Source organism: Cynocephalus volans, chromosome 12, assembly GCF_027409185.1.
Source record: "Cynocephalus volans isolate mCynVol1 chromosome 12, mCynVol1.pri, whole genome shotgun sequence".
Classification (NCBI taxonomy): domain Eukaryota; kingdom Metazoa; phylum Chordata; class Mammalia; order Dermoptera; family Cynocephalidae; genus Cynocephalus; species Cynocephalus volans.
In genome coordinates this window covers 99523975-99547759 of record NC_084471.1, presented here as the reverse complement: position 1 = coordinate 99547759, position 23785 = coordinate 99523975, and the positions used below count along the sequence as shown (strand labels likewise).

At 36.9% G+C, this 23785-nt stretch overlaps 1 protein-coding gene across 1 annotated transcript; it reads left to right on the top strand.

Annotated features, from left to right (window-relative positions):
- Window positions 1-580: 580 nt before the first annotated feature.
- Window positions 581-22472, top strand: CREBL2 (cAMP responsive element binding protein like 2). The gene is made up of 4 exons (XM_063075341.1): window positions 581-846; window positions 15640-15837; window positions 16841-16985; window positions 19325-22472. The coding sequence occupies exons 1-4, from the start codon at window positions 832-834 to the stop codon at window positions 19327-19329; spliced, it is 363 nt and encodes a 120-aa protein (XP_062931411.1). The 5' UTR covers window positions 581-831; the 3' UTR covers window positions 19330-22472.
- The last annotated feature ends 1313 nt before the right edge of the window (window positions 22473-23785 follow it).

Sequence of the window (23785 nt, the reverse complement as noted above, 5' to 3'; positions counted from 1 at the left end):
TTTCCCTAGGAGAGAACACTTGTGTACGAGTTTTCGTGTCGCCGTACGTTTTCACTTCTCTCGGGTATATACCTGAGTGGCCATAAGGTAACCCTGTTTAATATTCTGAGGAACTGCCAAATTGTTCCCCAAAGCAGCGGCATTATTTTACATTCTCAGTTATCTAATCTTTTCTTGGCAAGGATTTCCCCGGCGTGCCCAAGTACGGCCCGCTCGCAGGGCCCCGCCTTCAGGGCTGCCTCCGCAAGACCCCAACCCGCCGCCCCACCAGGCCGCGGGCACGCAGGGACCAAAACACCAGAGCCTGCGCAGTGTGCGAAACGTAGTCTGGCCCTCTAGGCCGGCCCCGCCTCCTCAGCGCTGGTAGGCAAAAGGAAAACGGACGCCCCTGGCTGAGGCTATGTGGACATTGTAGTTCTCTTTCCTGTCAACCGCGCAGAGACTGCGATAAGGAAAACTACAATCCCCAGAATCCCACGGTGCTACGGCAGCCGAAAGGATCATTCCGTCCGCAGCGCCCCCTCCCGCTCTCCGGGCTCGGCCGCTTTCCAGGGTGTCTGTAAACACACCCCAGAGACTGTCATGGAGGGGGAGGAGGAGGCGGCGGCGGCGAAGGGAGGCGTTTGGGGCCGCCTCCAGGGTCCGCTCTGCCATTCCTGAATTGGTCCGGTCCCCGTGACTGTGGCATCAGGGGAACGAACTGTTAGGCGAGAGGAGGAGGCAGTCAGAACCATATCCCCTTCCTCCCTGGGGCGGGGGCCGGGCTGGGCAGGCTGAGCCGGGGGAGGGCCCGGGGAGGGAGCGCCTGGCCAGGCCGGCCTGTCTGCCGAGATGGATGACAGTAAGGTAAGTCTTGTGGTTTGCACGCGCAGCTGCCGCCGCCGCCTGCTTGTTGCTGAGTGCTAGTCCCGCCGCTGAGCCTCAGCCCAGTACGTGCCAGCACCCAAGAAACACCTGCCTTAGACATTCTTGTGCCTCTCCAGTTATTGCCCGATAGTACCCAGCCAGCAATTAAGAGAACACCCGGGATGCGTTTTTCAGGAAGGGCCCTCTTCTCTGGAATTTTTTTACTCCCAGGGCAACTCTGTTTGCCTATTTTTCCAGGTACTGCAAACCCTAGTCCTTGACTTGCCTGTCGGGATAAGTAAAGAAACTACTGTGCTTTTTCTTTTTGCCCTGCCTTGCCCCCTACCAGCCTGTCCAGTTTGGAGACCTTAGCTAGTGCACCCTGAACCAGCCCTATTCCTTTCTTCTCTCAGGCTCCCTTACTCAATGCCCCATTCATATAATCAGTTCACTCTCTCTCTGAGCTATTTTTCTGTGGTTGGTTGGAACATGCTGCTAAGCTCCTGTTGCTATTTGGCCAGAGTGTGGAATCTAACCTCCTCTAGAAAGCCTTCTCTAAGAAAAGTAGTGAATTTCTTCTTGTTAATGTATCTTAAAATCCCATCAGCATCCTATTTTCCCTATCAAAATCACTTATCTTTATGAATGTAAGATAATAATGTTCATTATTAATTAACTCATATAATTTATATATGACCTGTTCTTTCTGTCTTTATATCCACATTAGTGTTTTTTATTTCATGAAGATAGAAATGTCAGAGATTTGCTTATTGATGTTTTAGGATGCCTAGGAATTGGACTTTTTTTTATTTTAAGGAATCAGAGTTCTAAAGTTTGCCAATTTTTAAAGTACAAATCAGTCCTTCCCTACGCTTTCCAGAGTCTTATTCTTTGCAATCTTTGGCGTACTCCTAGTGATAGTTTTTTCCATTGTTTGGGTGCCCTTTTTCCCTCCACCTAATGAGTAAAACTTTGCTGCTGCCGAGTTTTTGTTTCACACGTCCTCAAAGAGATTGAAAATTTTTCCAACTCCTCAGTGCATCTTGTTTTATTTTACAGTATCTTCTTTTCCTCTTCATGCAGAAGTTTCTGAAAAACAGAAGGGAAATCCCTTCTCATAAAAACAGTGAATTAATAAAGAATGAGAACTGAATGAATTTTCTTACCTGTGAGTACTATAGGTAGTAAATTATGCATAACCTACAGTACTGTGGAATTGGGACTCACCTAGAGGAACGGATTGCTTCTGAAGTAGCAAACCCTTCCTAACAGTAGTGGTATTTCTAAGATAGAGGGGGAGAGTTCTGAAAGTTTTCCAGAAAAAACAGAAAATAATTTACCATAAAAGCCTTTGCTAGGTTGATCTTTTATTGCTAACTTTGAAATCTAATTACTGTATCTGTTATTTTTCCCGGAAAATAATACTAATATTACGGCTGCTTAAGGATGCTAAAAGAACATATTCTTTAATTTCCTTAACTTAAACTCTCATAGTATAGTCTACCTAATTTTCAGTTGTTTCCTTTTCAGACCTTTGAAACCTTTAAGAACTTTCTCAATGTCTTCAATAATCTCAAATAAGTCCAGGAAAAATACATAGGATTTGGGGTTATTTTACTTACCTATGCAATCACATAGGAGTTATTTCTAAAAGTAGCAAACTGTAGTGGTGGGGGAGAGGATATAAAATTTCATTGTTTTGCCTAAAAGAGCAAAGTTTGAGGGTAGGCTATCCATAACTTACTTCTTTTACACAGGGTAAGCAAAATGTATTAAGTTCTCATTCTATATTAATTCATTGTTTTTATGAGAGTATTTAGAAACCGGCAGTTTTAAAAATCTTAATGATTACCAAAAAGAAAATTTATTTCAAATGTCTCTGGATGGATAGTGCCTCTGGAGTACACTACTTTCACTTTGAATGCGTGTTGTAGTTGTGGATGAGTAATATTTAAATTCCGTAAACAGCAACACTGAACTACTTCTACAGCAGTCAGGCATGTGAAACAGCCCTTAAGGCTTTAGCAGTTCTCAATCCTGACTTTCTCTGTGCCGTAGGTGTTACAACCCCACAAAATTATATTGTCCTCCTAGTATATACAGACATACTAACACAAAACACACTTTTCCCTCACATTGTGTATGGATGGGTCACAGTGGTTCTGTTTCTGTTTTCTTCAGTATAACAGAAGGTGAGGGTTGGAGCTTGCAAGTATGGCAGCTGTGCCAGAGAGAGCATAAAGGATGACAAACTGGCTGACAGCAAGGCCGGAGCAACAGGAAGAGGACAGTGGGCAGGAGCAGCAGTTATAGAGAGGTAGTATTTTCACGAGCAGGTCAGGAAACATGATGATGATGTGAGGACTTCCCTTTAAAAAGATTCCATATTCTGAGTTGTTTTCACCAGTGGTAATAAAAGAGTTTGCTAAAAGTTCTTCACACTCTGTCATCTAGCCTCTTGGGGTAAGAGCAGAATAGATTTGAATGGGGTACGTCTCTGCCTCCCAAGCATCTAGCAATGTGCCTAATACAGCATAAGGTACTAGTTAGTAATGACTGAATTGAATTGGGACAGAGTGTCTTTAAGATTGCCTTGTTGTACCTAGGCATTATTAATTAATGTGCTCCAGTTGAGCAAATCAGCCAGAGCATACATATAATAGCAAAGGGGACAAATAAAGCAAGAGATAGATTGGGCATCTGAAAGTTGGGGCTTGGGAAAGTGCTAAGTAGCAGAGCTCAAATACTGACTGAGTAGATCTACTAGGCTAGTTGGAAAGGGGAAAAAAATCTTGGCTGAGTTGTTTAACCTGAGATTCCGTTTTCTTATCTGTTAAATGAGGCTAATACCTTCTTTGCAGGCTTTGGTGAGGATTAGAGATGCATATAAAGCATCATCTCTAATTGACAAACTTTCTGTTAAGGGCCAAGACAGTAAATATTTGTGGGTCATGTGGTCTCTGTTGCAGTTACTCAACTCTGCCATTGTATAAAGCAACCATAGGCAGAATGGGTATGGCTGTGTTCCAGTAAAGCTTTATTTACAAAAACAGGCAGCAGTCGGAATTTGGCTTGCCAGCAGGGAACAGTATAAGACACAAGTAGAAGTGTGGCCAGAGATAAGGATGGAAAAATAATCAGGGGCTAGATTACTATATGCCTTTCAAACTAGGCTGAGAAATTTGGGCCAGTATTTTTTTTTTTTTTTTTTTTTGGCAGCTGGACTGAACCTTTGACCTTGGTCTTATCAGCACCATGCTCTAATCAACTGAGCTAACTGGTCAGCCCTTGGGCCAGTATTTTTCAAAATGTGGAAGACACCTGCTGAATCAGAATCTCTAGGGATGGGGCCTGGGAATTTGAACTTTAACATGCTCCCCAGTTGAGTGTCTCATATGCTTATCAAAGTTCAAAAACAAAGGCCACAGATTTTGGGAAGCCATTGAAGGATTTTAAAGAAGAGGTAACAAAATCAGATTTGTGATGTTGAATAAAAATTGCTTATGGCTATATGGAGAATGAATTAGGGCTAAGATGTAGGGACTGGGATAAGACTAGAGGTAGATGGCCTAATTATGAAAGAACATGGGTTTTGTCACCTGACCTGAGTTCAAGTCTCATTTCCACCCTTTCAAACTGTTATGATTTTGGACAGATTATTTAATCTCTTCAGAATTTACTTTCTTCACATATAGATTGGGTGTGTTGATAAGGACCTTACTGAGTTATTGTGAGAATTAAATGTAATATACAAGTGAGCCCATACGAAAAGAACTTAGTGAATTTTCAGTAACTGCTAGTCCTTTGTGACTTCTCACGAGCTTGGTTAGATTATTCAGAAAAAAGGCCTGGTCTGAAAACCATATTAGGGACTATTACAATGTAGGCTGCAGTTGATTAAAATTTCTCAAGGATGAAGAATGTGGAGAGAAGAGAGAGCTAAAGAGACAGAGCCCCGGAAAACTCTAAAATGATCAGAAGAAACTGAGGAAAGGACTCAGCAAAATAAATGGAAAAGGAGAGCACAGTGGTGTAGGAGAACTAGAAGAAAGGGCTGTTATGTCATCTAAGGGTGGAGAGATCTTAAAAGGGGGGCATAGTCTACAATGTGAGATAATACAAAAAAGGTCAAAGAAAATAAGTAGTCAAAAAGTATCCATTGGACTAAAAATCGGAGATTGTTTATAAATCTAGCAAGAGCAGTTTCAGTGGAGTGATGGGGCAGAAGCCAATATTATCAGTTGAGGAAGAGGTGGTTGGGAAAGAAGTAAAGACAGTAAGTTTAGACTGTCTTACTGAGTCAGTTTGTAACAGTTTAAGACATTGCTCAAATATATGTAGTAGTATATTTAGATGAAGTTATATTTCGCTCTAGCTTCAAAAAATGATAGCTGTTGGGAGGAGGGGAGAAGGCATAGGGGTTGAGAGAAGAGAGGCAGGAGTTAACTCTTAGTTTACAGATACCTAGTTTATCTTCTTTCTCCTTCTGTTGACTAGAAAACTGGCAGAAATGTTAGCAGCAGGAAGATGTGGTAGATTTCTCTCTTTCTGAAGATCTGGTAAATAAAAGAGAAAAAACCTAACCCACAGCTGTGAAGGAAGTTATGGGAGCCTTGACGCCAAATGAAGATGTTGTCACTTGTTTTAATTTTTCTTTAAAGTGGTAAAGAGCAGTGGCTGGGCACATTCATACCTATTTTATTTTTCTTTAATCAATGGGAGATAACTTTTCACTTTATTTTTAAGAGAAAGGCAAAACAAACCCTCCTGCCATTTTTCTTTTTAGCCAAGGCTGCTGGTAGCACTTCATGTAAATACAGTAATTCTCTTATGAATTGCCTTAAGAATTAGAGCATCAGGTTGTAAATAAGTGCAAAAAGAGTGGTAATATAATAAGAATTCTTAATTGAGTTTTCAGATTTTATATCCCTTATGAGGGAGCTTTTTTTTTTTTTTTTTTTTACAACTTCTGTAAGTTTTTGTTGGTGGTAGTGGTATTGATTTAAATCAGTTTCAAAATATTGCTAATTTTTCTTTTCATTTATTTATTCAATTATCAGTCTTTTCATGCCTCTTAAATGCCTAGCTCTGTACTGGATACTATGGGAGTTGCAAAAAAAAGAAGTAGAAAACACAGCTTCTGTGCTTGAGAGCTTACACTGCTTGGGGGAAATAGAAAAATATGTGAGGAAAACAATATAACAAAACATAAAAATTCAGTGTGGTATCAACTATGTGTTCCAGAAGTCTGGGGAAGAAAAATGATGTATGGGCAGAGGATGGTTATCAGTGAGAGCTTCAGAGAAAAAGGGCCAGAGCTCACAAAAGAAAATGTAGTATTTGCCTTTACGGATGACAGGGGTAGAGGGGAAATGTTTAGAGAAATGGTTGGTATAGGTAGAAATGCAGGGGTGGTGTTCAGGAGGGAGGTCTCTGAGGAAACTGGCATGACTTGATATGGAGGGTGCCTCTTGGCAATAATGAAAGAGAAGATTGGCTTGGTGAGGGGAAGCCTGGATGTAGTGAATGTAATGGTGGCCCTTAAAATATATGTCCATGTCCTAATACCTGGAACCTGTGAATATCACCTTATATGATAAAGGAGTGAATTTATCTTATATGACAAGAGATGTGATTAAGTTAAGGATTTTAAGAGAAGGAACTTATCCTCTATTATCTGGTGACGCCTAAATCCAATGACAAGTGTCCTCATAAGAGTGAGGCCGAGGGCAATTAGACAGACAAGTGAGAATGAGTCAGTGTGATCACAGAGGTAGATTGGAGTGATGTGACCACGAGTTAAAGAATGCTGACAACCACCAGAAATTCCCCTAGGACCTCCAGAGGGAGTGCAGCCCTGCCAGACTTCTGTCCTCCAGAACTGAGAGAATAAATTTTTGTTGCTTTAAGCCACCATGTTTGTGGCCATTTGTTACAGCAGCCACAAGAAACTAATAAATTGGATATGGTGACTTAGTAAGCAGTGCTGAGCCATAGTTATCTCAAGCTTGAGGATGACATGGCCATTGCAAGATGGATTGATGAGGGAAGTGAGGGTGGAAAAGGAGAGATGGGAGGGAGATCTATTGGGAACCTACTGTAATAATCTGTGAGTAGGGCCCTGACTAGTGTTGAAGTAGTAAGAACAGAGAGAAAGAGAGAAATCAGAGATTTTAGAAAGGAATATATTGGCATGACTACAGTGAGTAGACATGGAGAGTCACCATAAGAGAGAAATTTCAAGGTGGTATAAAATAGAAAAGTTTGTTAGTTAACTTCCTCACCACCCCCCTTAATCGAGTGCCTGACATCAAAGTGGATTGGATAAAATGAATGACTATATAGCATTAATACAGCAATGCACATGAAACACCTGTCAGTTTTAGAGCCTTTTCAGGGAATATATGTTCAGATTAATGAGTCCCGCCTAAGAATGTGGAGAATAGGCAAGCATGATGTTAATGAGTTACCTCTGTCAGGTTGCTTTGATGCAAATCTGAGGACTTGGGTTCTAGTCCTTGCTCTGACATTGAAAGTCTCTGGAGTAAAATTTTGTCATCTGTGAGATGAAGAGATCACATATGCATATCTATGTGTGTGTATACCTCTGTACACACATCCCTTAACCAGCACTCCTGTATATACTGATATTCTGCCCCTGTGATGTTATTGCTTATTTCATGTCTGCTTCTTTTCACTAGTCTAAATGCATTAAGGGTAAGGATCCTGTCTTTTTATATTTGTATTCCTAGAGTTTTACAGTGTTTGGGACAACGTGAGTATTTAATAAATGGTTGAACAAAGGAATTAATTTTCCCCTCTTTAACTGAAAAAGATGGCGATAATAGTGCTTGCCTCATCTGAGGTGGTGTGAAATAGCATGAGGTAACATGTAGAGTGCCTAACTTAAGGTTAGTGCTGTCCCACTGCACACCCTGAGTTAGCCCTGAATTTAAATTTTTTCTGTTTGTGTCTGAAAAACTGGAAATAAAATGGCCCCAGAATATTTGGCATAAGATTTAATCTGGACCCTAGAGGCTTCCTCATTTTAAGAAGCCCCAGTTAACTCTAAAAGAGCATGCAACTACAGTCATGTCTTTTCTTTCTGCAGAAGGTAAATCTCCTGACTGTGAAGCCTGCGCCATCCATAATCTCTGCAGGCCTTTGCAGACTGGTTCCCATTTTCTCTTTCACTGTAACAGTTACATTTAGAATTATCAGGAACCCCCACTTAGTTAAATCCTGTAGTTTTATCTTAATTCTCAGCCTTTTTTAAATTCATGAATTAGTACCCTCATGCCTGAACCCTCCCTTCCATAATATACTTTCTCTTCATAAGCTTCTGTGTTTCTATACCACCTTGATTCATCATTTTCTTCTATTCTTTTTGCTTTTTAAGGTTCACCAGGCAACCATGTCTTTTTTTAAATAACAGCTTTATTGAAAGATAATTCAAACACCGTAAAATTCACCCTTGATTATGTGTGAATATGTACGATTTTGTGATTTTTTTAGTATATTCAGAGTTGTGCAATGATCATCACTATATAATTTCAGAACATTTTCATCACCCCCAAAAAGGACTCTAATAAACAAACTATGGTACATCCATACAACGTAGTACTATTCAGCAATAAAAAGAAACAAGCTATCAAGCCACAAAAAGACATGGAAGAGCCTTAAATGCATATTGCTAAGTGAAAGAAGCCAGAAAAGGCTCCATGCTACATGATTCTAATTATATGACATTCTGGAAAAGGCAAAAACTATAGAGATAGTAAAAAGATCAGTGGTTGTCAGAGGTTCAGGGGAGGGAGGGAGGAATAGGTGGAGCACAGGGGATTTTTAGGACAGTGAAACTATTCTGTAGGATACTGCAGTGGTGTATACATGACATTATGCATTTGTCAAAACCCATTTGTCAAGTGTGAACCCTAATGTAAACTATGTACTTTAGTTATTAATAATAAATCAATATTGGTTCATCAGTTGTAATAAGTGTACCACACTAATGCGAGATGTTAACAATAGGGGAAACTGGGGGAGTAGAGAGGAAATAATGTGGGAACTCTCCATACTTTCTGCTTAACTTTCCTGTAAACCTAAAACAGCTCTAAAAGATAGTCTATTAATTTAAAAAAGAAAAAAGGAACCCTGAACCCATTAGCACCACTCCTCATTCTTTTGTTCTCCTTCCCAGCCCTAAGCAACCACAAATCTACTTTTAGTCTCTGTGGATTTGCTCCTTCTGGACATATGTAAATGGAATCATGCACTATGTGGCCTTTTGTGTTTGGTTTCTTTTACTTAGCATATGTTTTCAAGGTTCATCCATGTTGTATCATTGTATCAGTACTTCATTCCTTTTTATGGCTGAGTAATATTCTGTTGTATGGATACACACATTTTATTATCTGCTCATCAGTTGATGGACATGTGCATTGTTTCTACTTTTTAGCTATCACGAATAATGGTGCTGTGAGTATTCATGTACATGTCTCAGTGTGGATGTATGTTTTCATTTATTTTTGGAATATACCTAGGAGTGGAATTTCTGGGTTATATGGTAACTTTATGTTTACCTTTTTGAGGAACTGCCAAACTGTTTTCCAAAGTGACCCTCACCACTTTACATTCCCACCAGCAATGTATGAGCATTCCAATTTCTCCATATCTGCATCAACACTTGTTATAGACTATGTATTCCAGATACAAGTCATATATATGATTTACAAATATTTTCTCCCCTTCTGTGCGTTGTCTTTTTACCTTGATAGTAGTGTCCTTGAAGCTCAAAAAGTTTAATTTTGATGAAGTTCAGTTTTTTTTTCTTTTCTTTTTTGTCATTTGTGCTTGTGGTGTCATATCTAGGAAACCATTGGTTAATTCATAATTCATAAACCAAGTTCACAAAGATTAAATCCTGTTTTTTCTCAAAAAGTTTTGTAGTTTTAGCTCTTACATTTAGGCCTTTGTTCTATTTTTAGTTAACTTTTGTATGTGGCATGAGGTAGGGGTCCAACTTAATTCTTTTGCACATGGCAGTTCAGCTATCTCAACACCCTTTATTAAAAAGACTATTCCTTTTTAAAAAAGAAAAGAAAACGAAAAGACTGTTCTTTCTCTATTTAATTGTTTTTGGCATCATGTTGAAAATAAACTGACCATAAGTGTAAGGGTTTATTTGTGGATTCTTGATTCTTTTCCATTGATCTGTATGTCTACCCTTGTGCACTATTACAGGGTTTTGATGACTGTAGCTTTCTAATAAGTTTTGAAATTGTGAGCCCTCTAACTTTGTTCTTTTTCAAGATTGTTTTGGCTGTTCTGGGTCCCTTGTATTTCCATATGAATCTTAGGATTAACTTGCCAATTTCTGCAAAAAAGGCAGCTGAAATTTTGGTAGGGATTTTGTTGAATCCATAGATCAATTTGGGGAGTACTGCCATTTTAACAGTATTAAGTCTTCTAGTCCGTTAACATGGGACGTCTTTCTATTTATTAGATCTTTAATTTCCTTCAGTGAAGTTTTGTGATTTCTCAGTACAAACATCTTACACTTCTTATGTTAAATTTATTCCTATGTATTTTATTCTTTTTGATGGTATTGTAGATGGAATTGTTTTATTTTCATTTTCAGATTGTTTACTGTTAGTGTATAGAAACACAACTGACTTTATTTTTTTTTTGGTGGCTGGCTGGTATGGGTATCTGAACCCTTGACCTTAGTGTAACAACACTGTGCTCTAACCAACTTAGCTAACCAGACAGCCTCTATGATTTTTGTATATTCATCTTGTATCCTGCAACCTTGCTACACTCATTTATTAGCTCTAATAATTTTTTTGTGGATTCCTTTGGATTTTCTGTATATAAGATAATGTCATCTTTAAATAAAGAGTGTTTTACTTTTCCTTTCCAGTCTGAATGCCTTTTATTTGTTTTTCTTGCCAGAATAATATTGAATGGAAGTAATCAGAGGATAGAAGTTCCTTGTCTTGTTCTAATTTTTGAGGGAAAGCACTGAATCTTTCACCATTAAGTATGATGTTAGCTGCAGGTTTTTCACAGATGCCCTTTATCAGATTGAGGAAGTACCCTTCTATTCCTTGTTTGTTGAATGTTTTTTTATCAGATAAGGATGTTAAATTTTGTCACGTGCTTTTTTTTTTTTCTCTCCAGTCTATTAAGATGAACATGGAGTTTTTGTCCTTTTTTTCTGTTGACATGGTGTATTACAGTAATTGATTTTCAGATTTTCAGATGTTAAACCAACCTTTTTAATCCTGGGATAAATCCCACTTAGTCATGATGTATAAGAATGAGTTGGAAAATTTTCTCTCCTCTTCTATTTTTTGGAAGAGTTTGTGAAGGATTAGTGTTAGTTCTGTAAATGTTTGATAGAATTCACCAGTGATGTCACATCAACCTGGTCTTCCCTTATGGGAATTTTTTTTTTAATTACTCATTCAATCTGTGTATTTGTTACAGATCTATCCAGATTTTCTATTTCTTCTTGAGTCCTTTTTGCTACTTTGCATCTTTCTAGGAATTTGTTCCTTTCATCTAGGTTATCTAGTTTTTTGGCATCCAATTTTTTGTAGTATTCCAGTGTATTTTATTTCTGTAAGATTGGTAACAATGTCCTCTCTTTCAGTACTGATGTTAGTGTTTTTTAGTTTTCTTTTTTCCTTGGCTAATCTAGCTAAATTGGTCAATTTTGTTGATCTTTCTGAAGAATCAACTTTTGATTTCATTGATTTTCTCTGTTTTTCTGTTCTCTATTTTATCTCTGCTCTAATATTTATTACTACCTTTTGTCTGCTTGCTTTGGGTTTAATTTGCTCTTCTTTTTCTAATATCCTAAGGTGGAAGGTCAGGTTATTGATTTAAAATCTTTCTTCCTTTTAAATATAGGTGTGTACAGCTCTCTGAGAAATTCTTTAGTTGAATCTCATAAATTTGGTATGTTGTGTTTTCATTCATCTCAAATCACAATTTCCCTGTAATCAATGTTCTTTGACCCATTGGTTATTTAGGAATGTCTCTTTTTTTTTATTTGTCATATTTATTAAATACTTATTACTGTGTGCTAAGAATTATATGACACAATCCCAGTTGCTTACTTTCTAAAAGTCATGACATTCAGTTTTAGCTTGTGTCAAAAGAGAAAATTAATAACAGGTAGTTAACAGAAAAGTAGAACTTTTACTCTTACTTGCTTATAGTCAATAGACTTTAACATTTTAAACACATAATGAAGACAGACAGTATTGCAGAGTCCCTACTAAAAGCGAACATCTTTAATATCCTATCTTTGTGAAAGAAGTTCTCTGTGGAGAGTAAGAAAAAAAATCAGTGGCTAGCACAGTGGTGGGGGTGTAGGGAGACAGTTTTTCTTAGTGTTTCCCTTAGGGCCTACTATCCCCAGCACATAAATGTGTTCTGGGGTAGAAAAAAGTAAAATGGATAGTGAGTAAAGAGGTACACTGTTTTAAAGCCAGCTATTTAAATTTTCATGTGGCTGTATGTCAATAGAAATAAAATTAGAACAGGAAAAAAACTAAATGCTTGGGTTATTTTCATAGTTTTCTTTGGAGTTTGTGTTGGGGCATAAAAATCAGTACTTTTATTTAGACATAGTAATATGCGTCCTCACAGAAGAAATATGAGGAGTGAACAGGGGAACAATGTGGTTATCCTTGAGTTTGTGAAAATTTTATGAATTGGTAAGAATGTTTTTTTAGCCTGGAGGTATTTAAGAAATTTGTGAGGTTGATTTCAGTTTCAGATTCTGGTTCTTGGTTCCTAATTAACTTTTCCTATCCATTCTTCAATCTGTATGGCTTATGAAATATTTAAAATTTAGTTGTTAAGGCAACTAGTATACTAACATACATTTGCATATTTTTTCTTTACAAAGTCTTTCATATACGTTATGATACTTAAGATTTACAATAATCCTGTGATGTACTTGACTCTCTTGAAAACTAATATACTTATCAGACTTTAGCTAGTACCAAAACCCAAAACGTTCAGCTTGTTGCTGAGGAAAAGTTAAGGTAGAGAAGTTGTAGTTATGTGGGCTTCAGTGTAATTTTACTACAGGTGACATAAAATACAGCAAACCTGCATTCATTTACTATGACTCTCTAATTAAAAAAAGGAATAAAGTAGTTCCAATTTAAATATTTTACTACCATGAAAATTAAACAAAGGGTTATGACTTTTGTTTGATTTTTGACTGTGCTAGGTTTGTTTCAAAAATCAGTGAAGTCCATGAAGTACTCTGTGTTCTCTCGATGGCGTCTCAAAGGCAGCCACTCCTTAATTAATTAAAATTAGCAATATATGAGTTATTGGACTATAGTGTTGTGTGGCTGATGATTCGTTTTTACTACATAAAGAATAAATGTTATTATCCATTTATTTTACTGTAGACATGAATTTATGCTGTCTTGTATTGCTTTTTAAAAACTATACCAATAGCAAATACACTTTGTTTTAATACAGGGTGATTTCAAAATGTTTTATGAAAATTGTGCAATTGATGAGATATACGCATAATTTAAAATTTAGCCCATAGTAATATTCAGATCAACTAGGTCATCCTGCTGTTGCTATCAAATATTTGGCTGTGAAGAAAAGTTTCCTGAGGTGTATATTGTTATATTGGAATAAAAACATGATGATGCACAATAGAAAAGCTTTAAAAGACCAGTTTTTGAAAAGTTGAAACTAACTTATAAATAGTACTGAAGCAACTATCTTTTAAGATTGTAGTGGAGAGGACAGATTTCTTTTTTTCCCCCAGAGCCTTAGAATAATTTATGTCATTTAGAACCACCTTATACAATGCTAGGCACAGCAGTTACTCATCATGATATGACACAGGATTTGGTTAATGTGACTGATTCATATTTACAGTTTGGTTTTCTTTTTTTTATTCTTCCTAGAAGTTTGGTTTTCTTGACCTAACCATTATACTTATAATGATCTAATCTTTATAGGGTACTTGACATTGTTAGTGTATGATACTAATAATGATTTCAAAAAAAAAATCTTAGAGTTTTTATATCCAAACGAATATTGAACTTTTGAGTTTTGTTAGCTGGGAAGGCTTCTACATTTATTCCAATGATTTGCAAGTGTTTGAGTTTTGCTGCTTCTGTTTTAGAATTGCCTTTAAAGCCTTAGCAATTACCAATGGGCCACAATAATCAACCACATTGTATATCGACAAAATAAAATTTTTTTTTTTTTTTTTTTTTGTCGTTTTTTCGTGACCGGCACTCAGACAGTGAGTACACCAGTCAGTCCTATATAGGATCCGAACCCGCGGCGGGAGCGTCGCCGTGCTGCCAGCGCAGCACTCTACCAAGTGCGCCACGGGCTCGGCCCATCGACAAAATAAAATTAAGAAAAAAATCAATCAATCAATAAAAAATAAATAAATAAATAAATAAAGAACTACACTTGGAATGGGAAAAAAAAAAAAAAAAGCCTTAGCAATATTCCTGTCACTACACTGCAAGTATAACGTTTCTATTCTCTGAGGGTGACTTTCAGGAGATAGCTATCACTCAAAACTTTGTCAGATAAAGTACCAGATTGTTTGAGTATCTAAAGAGCAATGTATAGCTCTGAAGTAATGAGACGTTGTGTTAATGGCTTGTAAAAACTGGCTCCAATAGTACTTTCCAAAATAGCTTTGAAATGGCATTACTGAAATAAATATGCCCCCTTTGAAGGTGACTTTAAAAAACATTTATTTGATGTGGAAGTTCAGGTTCATATATTTAAAAGTTCATCATCTTTACCTCATATTTACATCATTGTGCCTAGGGAGGTAAATGAATAACAGGGATATTGAGAAGCTGTTTTATGACACCAGTGGGAGCAGGTAAAAATCTACTGAGATAGTCTAGCGTTATAATTATAGGCTTCTAAAAGTAGGAGAAAATTATCCTAAAGGTTTCAGGGATTTCCTGTGTGTTCCTTTGGGCTCACCAAATTTGAAAAGGGAATTTATAGTCAAAGCTCTTAGGATACATATTTATTTATATACATATATAACTTGATATACATATTTTGTATTTTTCCAATTGTAAACATTTAAAAATCATAAAAACACAGATGAGAAAAGAGCTATTTATAACCACATGTATCAGAGAAATCCTCATTGACCTTGTTAACTTCCTTTCTTCTATGTATTGTTTTATAATGTTGAGATGATAATGAACTTAATTTTGAATATTGATTTTTAAAATTTATTTTATCAGTTATTTTCTTAAGACAATAAAACATTTCTTCATGAACAAAATAGTGACACTCTTTTAGTTTTTCATTATCCATCTCCATATGGTTTATAAAATTTACTGTTAAACTATTTAAACTTTATTATTGAAGAAATAATAAAAAACTTACATTTCTTCTCTCATATTCATGGTATCAAAAGTATCAGAAAAGGGGCCGAGCCCGTGGCGCACTTGGTAGAGTGCTGCGGCGGGAGCGCGGCGGGTTCGGATCCTATATAGGACTGACCGGTGCACTCACTGGCTGAGTGCCGGTCATGAAAAAACGACAAAAAAAAAAAAAAAAAAAAAAAAGAATCAGAAAAGAAATTATGAGGCAAAGACCCAGAAGGCATTTGATGGGATTATACTTTCTTAGTTCCACAGGCTTCACTTATTTATTATTTGTAAGTGTTCTCTTTGCTAATATGCAGCTATTGTCACTTTCCTATTTACAGAACTAAGAGAAAAAAATTACTTCTTCTCTTTCTTGCTGAAGGTGGTTGGAGGCAAAGTAAAGAAGCCCGGTAAACGTGGTCGGAAGCCAGCCAAAATTGACTTGAAAGCAAAACTTGAGAGGAGCCGGCAGAGTGCAAGAGAATGCCGGGCCAGAAAAAAGCTGAGATATCAGTATTTGGAAGAGTTGGTATCCAGTCGAGAAAGAGCTATATGTGCCCTCAGAGAGGAACTGGAAATGGTAAGAATGTCTGGCATGAAAAAATCAACCTCAACTTACCAATCACAGAAATATACATTAAAACATGAGATACTGGTTTTCACTTATCCAGTTGGCAAACATTGTAAAGAATATTAATCTGTTAGCCAGGATTTAGACAAATAGGCGTTTTCATACACTGCTGTGGGAGTAGAGAATGTACATGACTATTTCATTGAGGGATTGTTTATGATAGAAAAAGATGGAAAATAACCCAGATGTGCACCGAAAGGGAATTGGTTAAATAAATTATATTACTTTCATATATTAGACTGTTTTGTAGCCAGTAGAAATAATAGTGCACATATATATTTACTGATGTAGCAGGATATTCGCAATGTATTGCTAAGTGGAAAAAGTAATATTAACAGTATATAACCATGTATATCTGATACCATTTGTCTTTAAACGGATTTATTTATTTTACATGTTTTATTCATTCAATCAGACCTTGGGTGGTGGCTGTAGAAATGTAAAAAAGAGTAGATAAAGCAGAATTGAAACCCCATTACTGTGATCTCAGGAAGAGGTGACAGGTAAGAGAAGAGAGAAATGGTATTACCATGATCATTACAAAACTAGGACGGGCCACCTTAGTTTTTAAAAAGTAAGAAAATAAGGTTGAGGCACGAAGGGACATGAATAGTGTATATATTATAGTAGAAATAATACTGTGACAATTATAAAAAAGAGATGAATTCTGATTAGTGGCATACTGTGGGGAGATGTTCTTTTAACCAGAGGAGCCTTTTTAATTTGAGCAACACTACAGTACTTCACAAGCAGATTCAGCAGGAGTTTCTCCACTGAGATATGGCAGATCTCATACATGTCCTAGGTTTAAATAGGTAACACCGTGGAGCGTGGAATTTCCAGCAGCCAACTCGACCTCTAGTCATGAGATTTCTTATGTCTGGGATTTCTACCCACGATTCCTGAACTCTGATTAGTAAAAGTATACTTAAATATATTTTACATATTTCAGTACAAGCAGTGGTGCATGGCGATGGACCAAGGAAAAATCCCTTCTGAAATAAAGGCCCTACTCACTGGAGAAGAGCAGAGCAAATCTCAGCAGAGCTCAAGCAGGCACACCAAGGCGGGGAAGGCAGATGCTAACAGCAATTCCTGTGAGTATGATCCATGGGAGAATTTATATTTAAAGGAGTATCTCAAGGTAGGGTTTCTGTTGACCACTTTCCTTAGTATGTCTTTAAACAGAATAAAATGTTGATGTCATTTGTAACACACTAATAAGCAATTGAAATGGTATTAGATTCTAAATATTGAAATGCATTTTACATGGGGTCTATAAAGAGCAACTGATAAATTTATGGACATTTTTTATTAAGTAGACTTAGTCCATCAATGGGATTAGCACTAATCTAGTTATTAACAGTACTACCTTATATTTGTATTGTGATTTATAGCTTACAAAGTACTTTCATTTATATTTATCTTTTTTTTTTTTTTTTTTTTTGTGACCAGTAAGGGCTTGGTGTCGCCCACACTACACTCAGCCAGTGAGCGCGCCAGCCATCCCTATATAGGATCCAAACCCGCGGCCTTGGCACTCCCAGCGCCGCACTCTCCCGAGTGAGCCACGGGGTCGGCCCATTTATATTTATCTTAAATGTTTCTTCCAGTTATATATCTTATTTTACAGGCAAAGAAATAGAACAACTGGGTAAGATGCCCATGGTCACACAGCTGTAATGGTAGAACCCATCCTCACTAGTCCAGGCTCTCTCTAGTATAGTAGCCCATCACTGTAAGGATTATTTTTTAATTGAGGTGAAATGCATATAACATAACATTAACTATTTTAAAGTAACAATTCAGAGGCATTTAGTACATTCACAATGTTGTACGACTACCACGTCTATCTAGTTACAAAACATTTAATCACCCCAAAAGAAAACCCTAAACTCATTAAGCAGTTTTTCCCCATCAACCCTCTCCACGCAGCCCCTGGCAACCATGAATCCGCTTTCTGTCTGTATGGATTTACCTATTCTAGATATTTCATATTAATGGAATCCTGCAATATGTAACTGTCTGGCTTCTTTCACCTAGCATGTTTTCAGTGTTCATCCACATCGTAGTGTATATCAGTATTTCATTCCTTTTTATGGCCAAATAATATTTCTATGTATGTGTATACCACAGTTGTTTATCCATTCATCGATGGACATTTGTTTCTACCTTTTGGCTATTGTGAATAGTGCTGCTATGAATATGCATGAATGAGTACTTGTTTGCATACCTGTTTTTTACTTTGAGTATATACCTAGGAATCAAATTGCTGGTCATATGGTAATTCTATGTTTAACTTTTTGAGGAACTGCCAAAATGTTTTCCACAGCAGCTGAAACATTTTACATTCCCACCAGCAATATATGAGTGTTCTAATTTCTCCACATCTTGCAATGCTAGTTATTTTACATTTTTTTAAACTATAACTATCCTAGTGGGTGTGAAGTGGTATCTCATTGTGCTTTTGATTTGCATTTCCCTAATAAGTAATAATGTCAAGCATCTTTTCATGTGCTTGTTGGCCATTTGTATATCTTCTTCTGAGAAATGTCTAAGTCACTTGTCCATGTTTTACTTGGGTCGTTTTTCATTTATTGAGTTGTAAGAGTTCTTTATTTATTTTGGACACTAGACCTTTATCAGATTCATGATTTTCTCCCATTCTGTAGGCTGTCTTTTCACTTTCTTGATAGTGTCCTTCGATACACAAAAGATTTTAATTTTAGGACTGCCAGGTTAGCTCGGTTAGAGCACAGTGTTATAACAGCAAGGTCAAGGGTTCAGATGCCCATACCAGCCAGCTGCCCCCCTACAAAAACCTTTTTTTTAATGAAGTCCAATTAATTTTTTTCTTTTGGTGTTCATGCTTTTGGTCATATCTAAGATTCCATCGTCAAATCCAAGTTCATGAAGATTTCTGTGTTTTCTTCTAAGAATTTTATGGTTTTAGTTCTTTTATTTCGGTTGTTGACCCATTTTGAGTTAATTTTTCTATATAATGTGAGGTAGAAGTCCATGTGTTGCACGTGGGTGTCCAGTTGTCTCAGCACCATTTGTTGAAAAGGCTAAAGATTTTAGAATGAAGATGTGAATGTTGATTTCTTCATTATTGTGATTACTCTGGGAGCACTTGAAATAGTTATAAGGAAATGTTATAAACTTTATATCTTTTAAATATTTTTTATAAAATTGAAGAAATTGGTTTTTGGATAACTTTTATTAGATGAGGTAACATTTGCCTTAATCAAAATTGAATTAATGAAAAAAGCCAAATCAACTAATTTTTCTTTCAGTCTGTATATATATATATATATATATATATATATATAAAAAACATACTAAATGGGGAAAAAAATTGTACATTTTAAAACAGATTAATCAAACTTTGTTGACTTAAACATTCTTACGTTGGTAACATTGGTTTATTTTTCAGGGTGAAGATCATATAAAATGATGTCAGTGATTGAAGCCAATATTCTGATTTCCGTGGAGGAAGAATCAGCAAGAATGTACTTCTTTGGCTCCATTTACTACCTACTGCTCAGTAGTCATCTCTGTAAATCTGCAGTTTCTTCCAAAATGTGTGATCATAGATCGCAAAGGATCTTGCTTTAACTTTCAACAGTTAGAAAATTTACAGATATTCAGACATGTTCTGGTTGGTATTGCCATTCGTGACATTTAATGTGTTTTGATGCTTGAAAACACAAGAGTAGAGAAAAATAGGTGAAGATTGTATTTTTGCACCTTATCTCCACATTGCTTTATTGGTTAATTTATATTCTTTCCCTGTAATTCATGTGTATGTGTATGTGTATGTGTGTTTAGGTGTCACCTCCTTTCATGTTTTTGATTGCCCTACAAAGAGAAACCAAGTGGGTTGATTACTGACTCTTAAGTTCTCAGCCTTTATGGACCTAATCTTCTTTTATATTTACTTGAGTAATGTTTATTTTTCACATAAACCATGATTTCTCCTGTGAGCCATTCCAGCATAAGCTGTGAATATGTATTAACAAATATATACATTTCTATTTTTATAATCCATAGTGATATGCCTGTTTTAAATAATGTTCATATTAACAAAATCCAAGGGGAAAACCCTCAAGACAGCCTCTATTTAAAACCTTTGTTGCTGTCTTCTCAAGCTATATTTATAGAAGTTTGCTAGGGCCAAATCCATAATTGGAGAATAATTAGTCAAATTTTATTTTTAAGCCAGAAGTAACCTTTCAGGCATTTCAGCAGCATACATTATCTTGACAACCTAGAGTATGTATGTATGTATATATGTGTTTCTATTGTATGTCTATACATGCACGTGGGAAGGACAGGAGTGAATGTTCACACACATTTTCTTGTGTACTCAACTTAGTTGGAGAATTTTTTTTAAGAGAACAGGATGAAACTAGCGGCTGAGATTGAGATCTGGAACAAAACAAAAGACACGTTGCTGGTAGATATAATGGCTGTAGCCATAACCAGAACACTTAATTTCTTCCCTGAAATGAATTTCCTTATGAATGTGTTCTGAGCCAGAAAGAAACACACAGTGGGCATGCCTCTGGCTCATCCCTGGCGGTGCTTCCACTATGGAAAGCACAGGAGCTGGAGTTGTGCCCAGCACCATATCTAGTGGGCCTGGCAGATGTGGAAGGGCAGAGTAGTTCTCTCCAGTTCCATCGTAGTTACGTTTACTTTCTTCCTGACTACAAGATGGAGTGATGGTTGAGGAATCAAGCTCATAACATGACACACTCAGATAGACCTAGAATCTTTGATTTCTCCAGTGAGACACTTAATCACTCTCTCTTCTCTTGCCCATAGTTAAATCAGGAGTATGTTCTCTTGTTGCTGCTAAATTATCATTGTTTGTCACTCTAGTGAAGCAAACGTTTGGCTTTCAAACAAAATATATTTTGTTTTAAACTGGCAATTTAAGAGGAGGCATCATAGTCTCAATTGTCTTCAATTGAGGTGGAACATGAGATGGACCACATAGTTTAAGATTACAAGGTACTTTTCTCCCTTCTCTCAGGCCATGCATTCAAATAAAGTGCCTCCCTTCAGCCTGAGTTCCTAAAGACCTCTTGTGCTTAGGTTGCAAACCTGGATCTCTAGTCTACTCGTCTAGTTGTATGTGACTACTGATATACCACTAGCCCAGCTTGTTGGGTCTCTCTGTGTTTTGGAAGATTGGGGGTTTAAGAGTATTTAATGTCTTTTTAGGATTATAAATATATATAGACTAAGGAGTGTTGATATTCAGGACTTCAGAATTTAAGTGTTTTAAATATAGTGTTCAGATTGTAATGGGTATGTTTTTGCCATCTGGCCTACTCAATTGTATATTTTTATTTTGCAAAACAACCCAAGACTGACTTTGTGTTGCTTTTGTTCAGTACCTTTTAAATTTCCCAGAAGAGTTGTTTTCAAAGCAAACATTCCAAAATGAATGTGGCCCATCAATGGAATGTCTCCATTGTGCTTCAAGTATTTCTTCTCTGGTTGTAATTTTAAGTTACAAGGTCATTTGTGCCTCCTCCCCTCCCCCCGTATCTTTACAAGAGTGTTGACTTTGTCCTCGGGTAGTGGATGTGTAATTTTGGGTGAAAGTAAATTACAATTTATTTGACTTTATTCCTAAACTTATCTACTTGGTATTTTGAATAGATCAAACCAAAAAAAAGTTCCTTGGTCTTAAAAAGAATGTTTTGATTGATTTGGGTATTGTGCTGGCTGCACGCTTTGGCCACTTCGAAGTATGTTAATAAATGTCACTGATTAAAACAGCTGGAGCATTTCCTTCCCCATTCCAGTTAAGGAGCAGCGAACGGAAGTAAGCAGGCATCTCTCACTTACTGTGACGGCGACAGCAAGGGTGAGAGAACTGGTGAGCTCAGGACGGAAGTAAGCAGGCATCTCTCACTTACTGTGACGGCGACAGCAAGGGTGAGAGAACTGGTGAGCTCAGGAGAGGCTGCTGTTCTTGTTCTCTGAGTAAATAGTAATGTTTTCTTTTTTCTTTTTTTCCAAAAAAGAAAGATAAAGGGGAAAATATACTTGTGTGTTTAGACCAGTCATATTCTGTCATTATTTTATCATCAACCTGCCATATATTAGAGCAACTGAATAAAACATGGAATAAGGTTGACTGGGTCAAATTTTAGGATATAGTTGAAGTTCTTAAAATTTTTTTTGCTTTATTTAAAAATCTTTCTATTATATCTAAGTCAGAACTATCTTACTGCAGCAAATTCATATCACTCTTTGCCAGCTAATTGACAGTATTTATCAGCATCACTATTTTAGCATTTTATTATCATCTTTGAATTATGATAGATTTGATTTGGCTAATTACAGAAAGGACAGCTTTAAACTGGACTTACCTTTAGTTAAAATAAAGGCAAAGAAAATTAAAAAACAAATGCTGTATTTCATAAGAAATCAGTTACATATTATCACTTACATATTTAGCTTTTAAAAAGAGGATTACTGTTAAACCACATGTTATTTGGGGGCATTGAAGGAATTTTTCTTTCTCTGAAGAACATTGTACAATAGTATTTTTATGAAAAATAAAATATCTTCACCAGAGACACCTTAATTTGTCTGCTTCACAATACTAAAATATGTCTATATAAGCATAGAGTAGTAAAAAGAGTGTGAGATTTAGGAAGAACTGGTCTTGGTTCTGTTTTCTGAGTCGCCTTGAATTATTTGCTCTCTCAGCCTGTTTTCTTATCTATAAAAAATGGGGAGAAGGAGCTGGGTGGTTGACTCAGTTGTGTAGAGCGCGGCCTTGTAACACCAAGGTCAAGGGTTGGGTTCCCTGTACAGGCCGGCCAGCCAGCCACCAAAAAAACAAAAAACAAAAACAATAAAAGCTGAATAATACTTCAAAATTTCAAAAAAAGGGGGGAATATAGCTTACACTGAGTAATTGGTAGAGTAAGTAGGAGTTATGAGAAACTGCCTTTTAAATAGTAAAGAACTACATTAAATTTAAATATTCACATTATATTTGTGTTTGACTATTGTTAAGATTTAAATCACAAAAGATAAATATATTTATTTAATGAGTTGGAATCTGCATATGTACTTCTAGGTATCACATTTCCCAAGTCTTTTTAGCTATATCATTATGTCTATCCTTGGAATGGTATAGTCGAAGGCTCTTTTTAGCAATAATAGCCTTCTGTTAATTAGGCTAATCTTAAGAACAACTAATGTTCCAACTGGCAATATCATCCTATAATTATCTGCATAAAGCAGGTTTCCAGGTTGGTGGGTAACTTCGTTCTCTTTTCCCCTATTCCATCCATTTTACTTAACTACAGGGTGGTCATGAATCAGAGCCAGGACTGCCATGTGAGGTTGTGCTGATTGTGCACTGCACAGAGGCACCCCGTTAAGGAAGCAAATGGGCCTAAAATCTAACTTACATTCCCCTCAACAAGCTGTATGTGGAGGGAGGGGCATCTGCCATCTGCTCACCAAGGGGCACATGTAGTATGCTTCTGCCCAGAAGAGGTGTTTTTTTCTAATTTGCCCAAAGCGGGTAACTTTCTTTTTTTTTTATTTTTTAAAAAGATGACCAGTAAGGGGATCTTAACCCTTGACTTGGTTGTCAGCACCACGCTCTCCCAAGTGAGCTCACTGGCCGTCCCTATGTAGGGATCCAAACCCGTGGCCTTGGTGTTGTCAGCACCACACTCTCCCAAGGGAGCCACGGGCTGGCCCTAAAAAGGGATAACTTTCTTAATTCCTCCACTCAGGGGTACCTTTTTTTAAATGTGCAAAACAGTGGTTTGTTGCAGCTGCCTTTTGCTGGATCTCCTGAAGAAAGCCAGTTGTGTGCGTGTCTTCTCAACTCCCCGTTCAGTGACACCAG

Excerpts from the sequence above, each read along its gene's own strand:
- CREBL2 (XM_063075341.1), top strand. Across the intron at positions 15,838-16,840 it reads TCAGAGAGGAACTGGAAATG|TACAAGCAGTGGTGCATGGC; the intron begins GTAAGAATGTCT and ends TACATATTTCAG.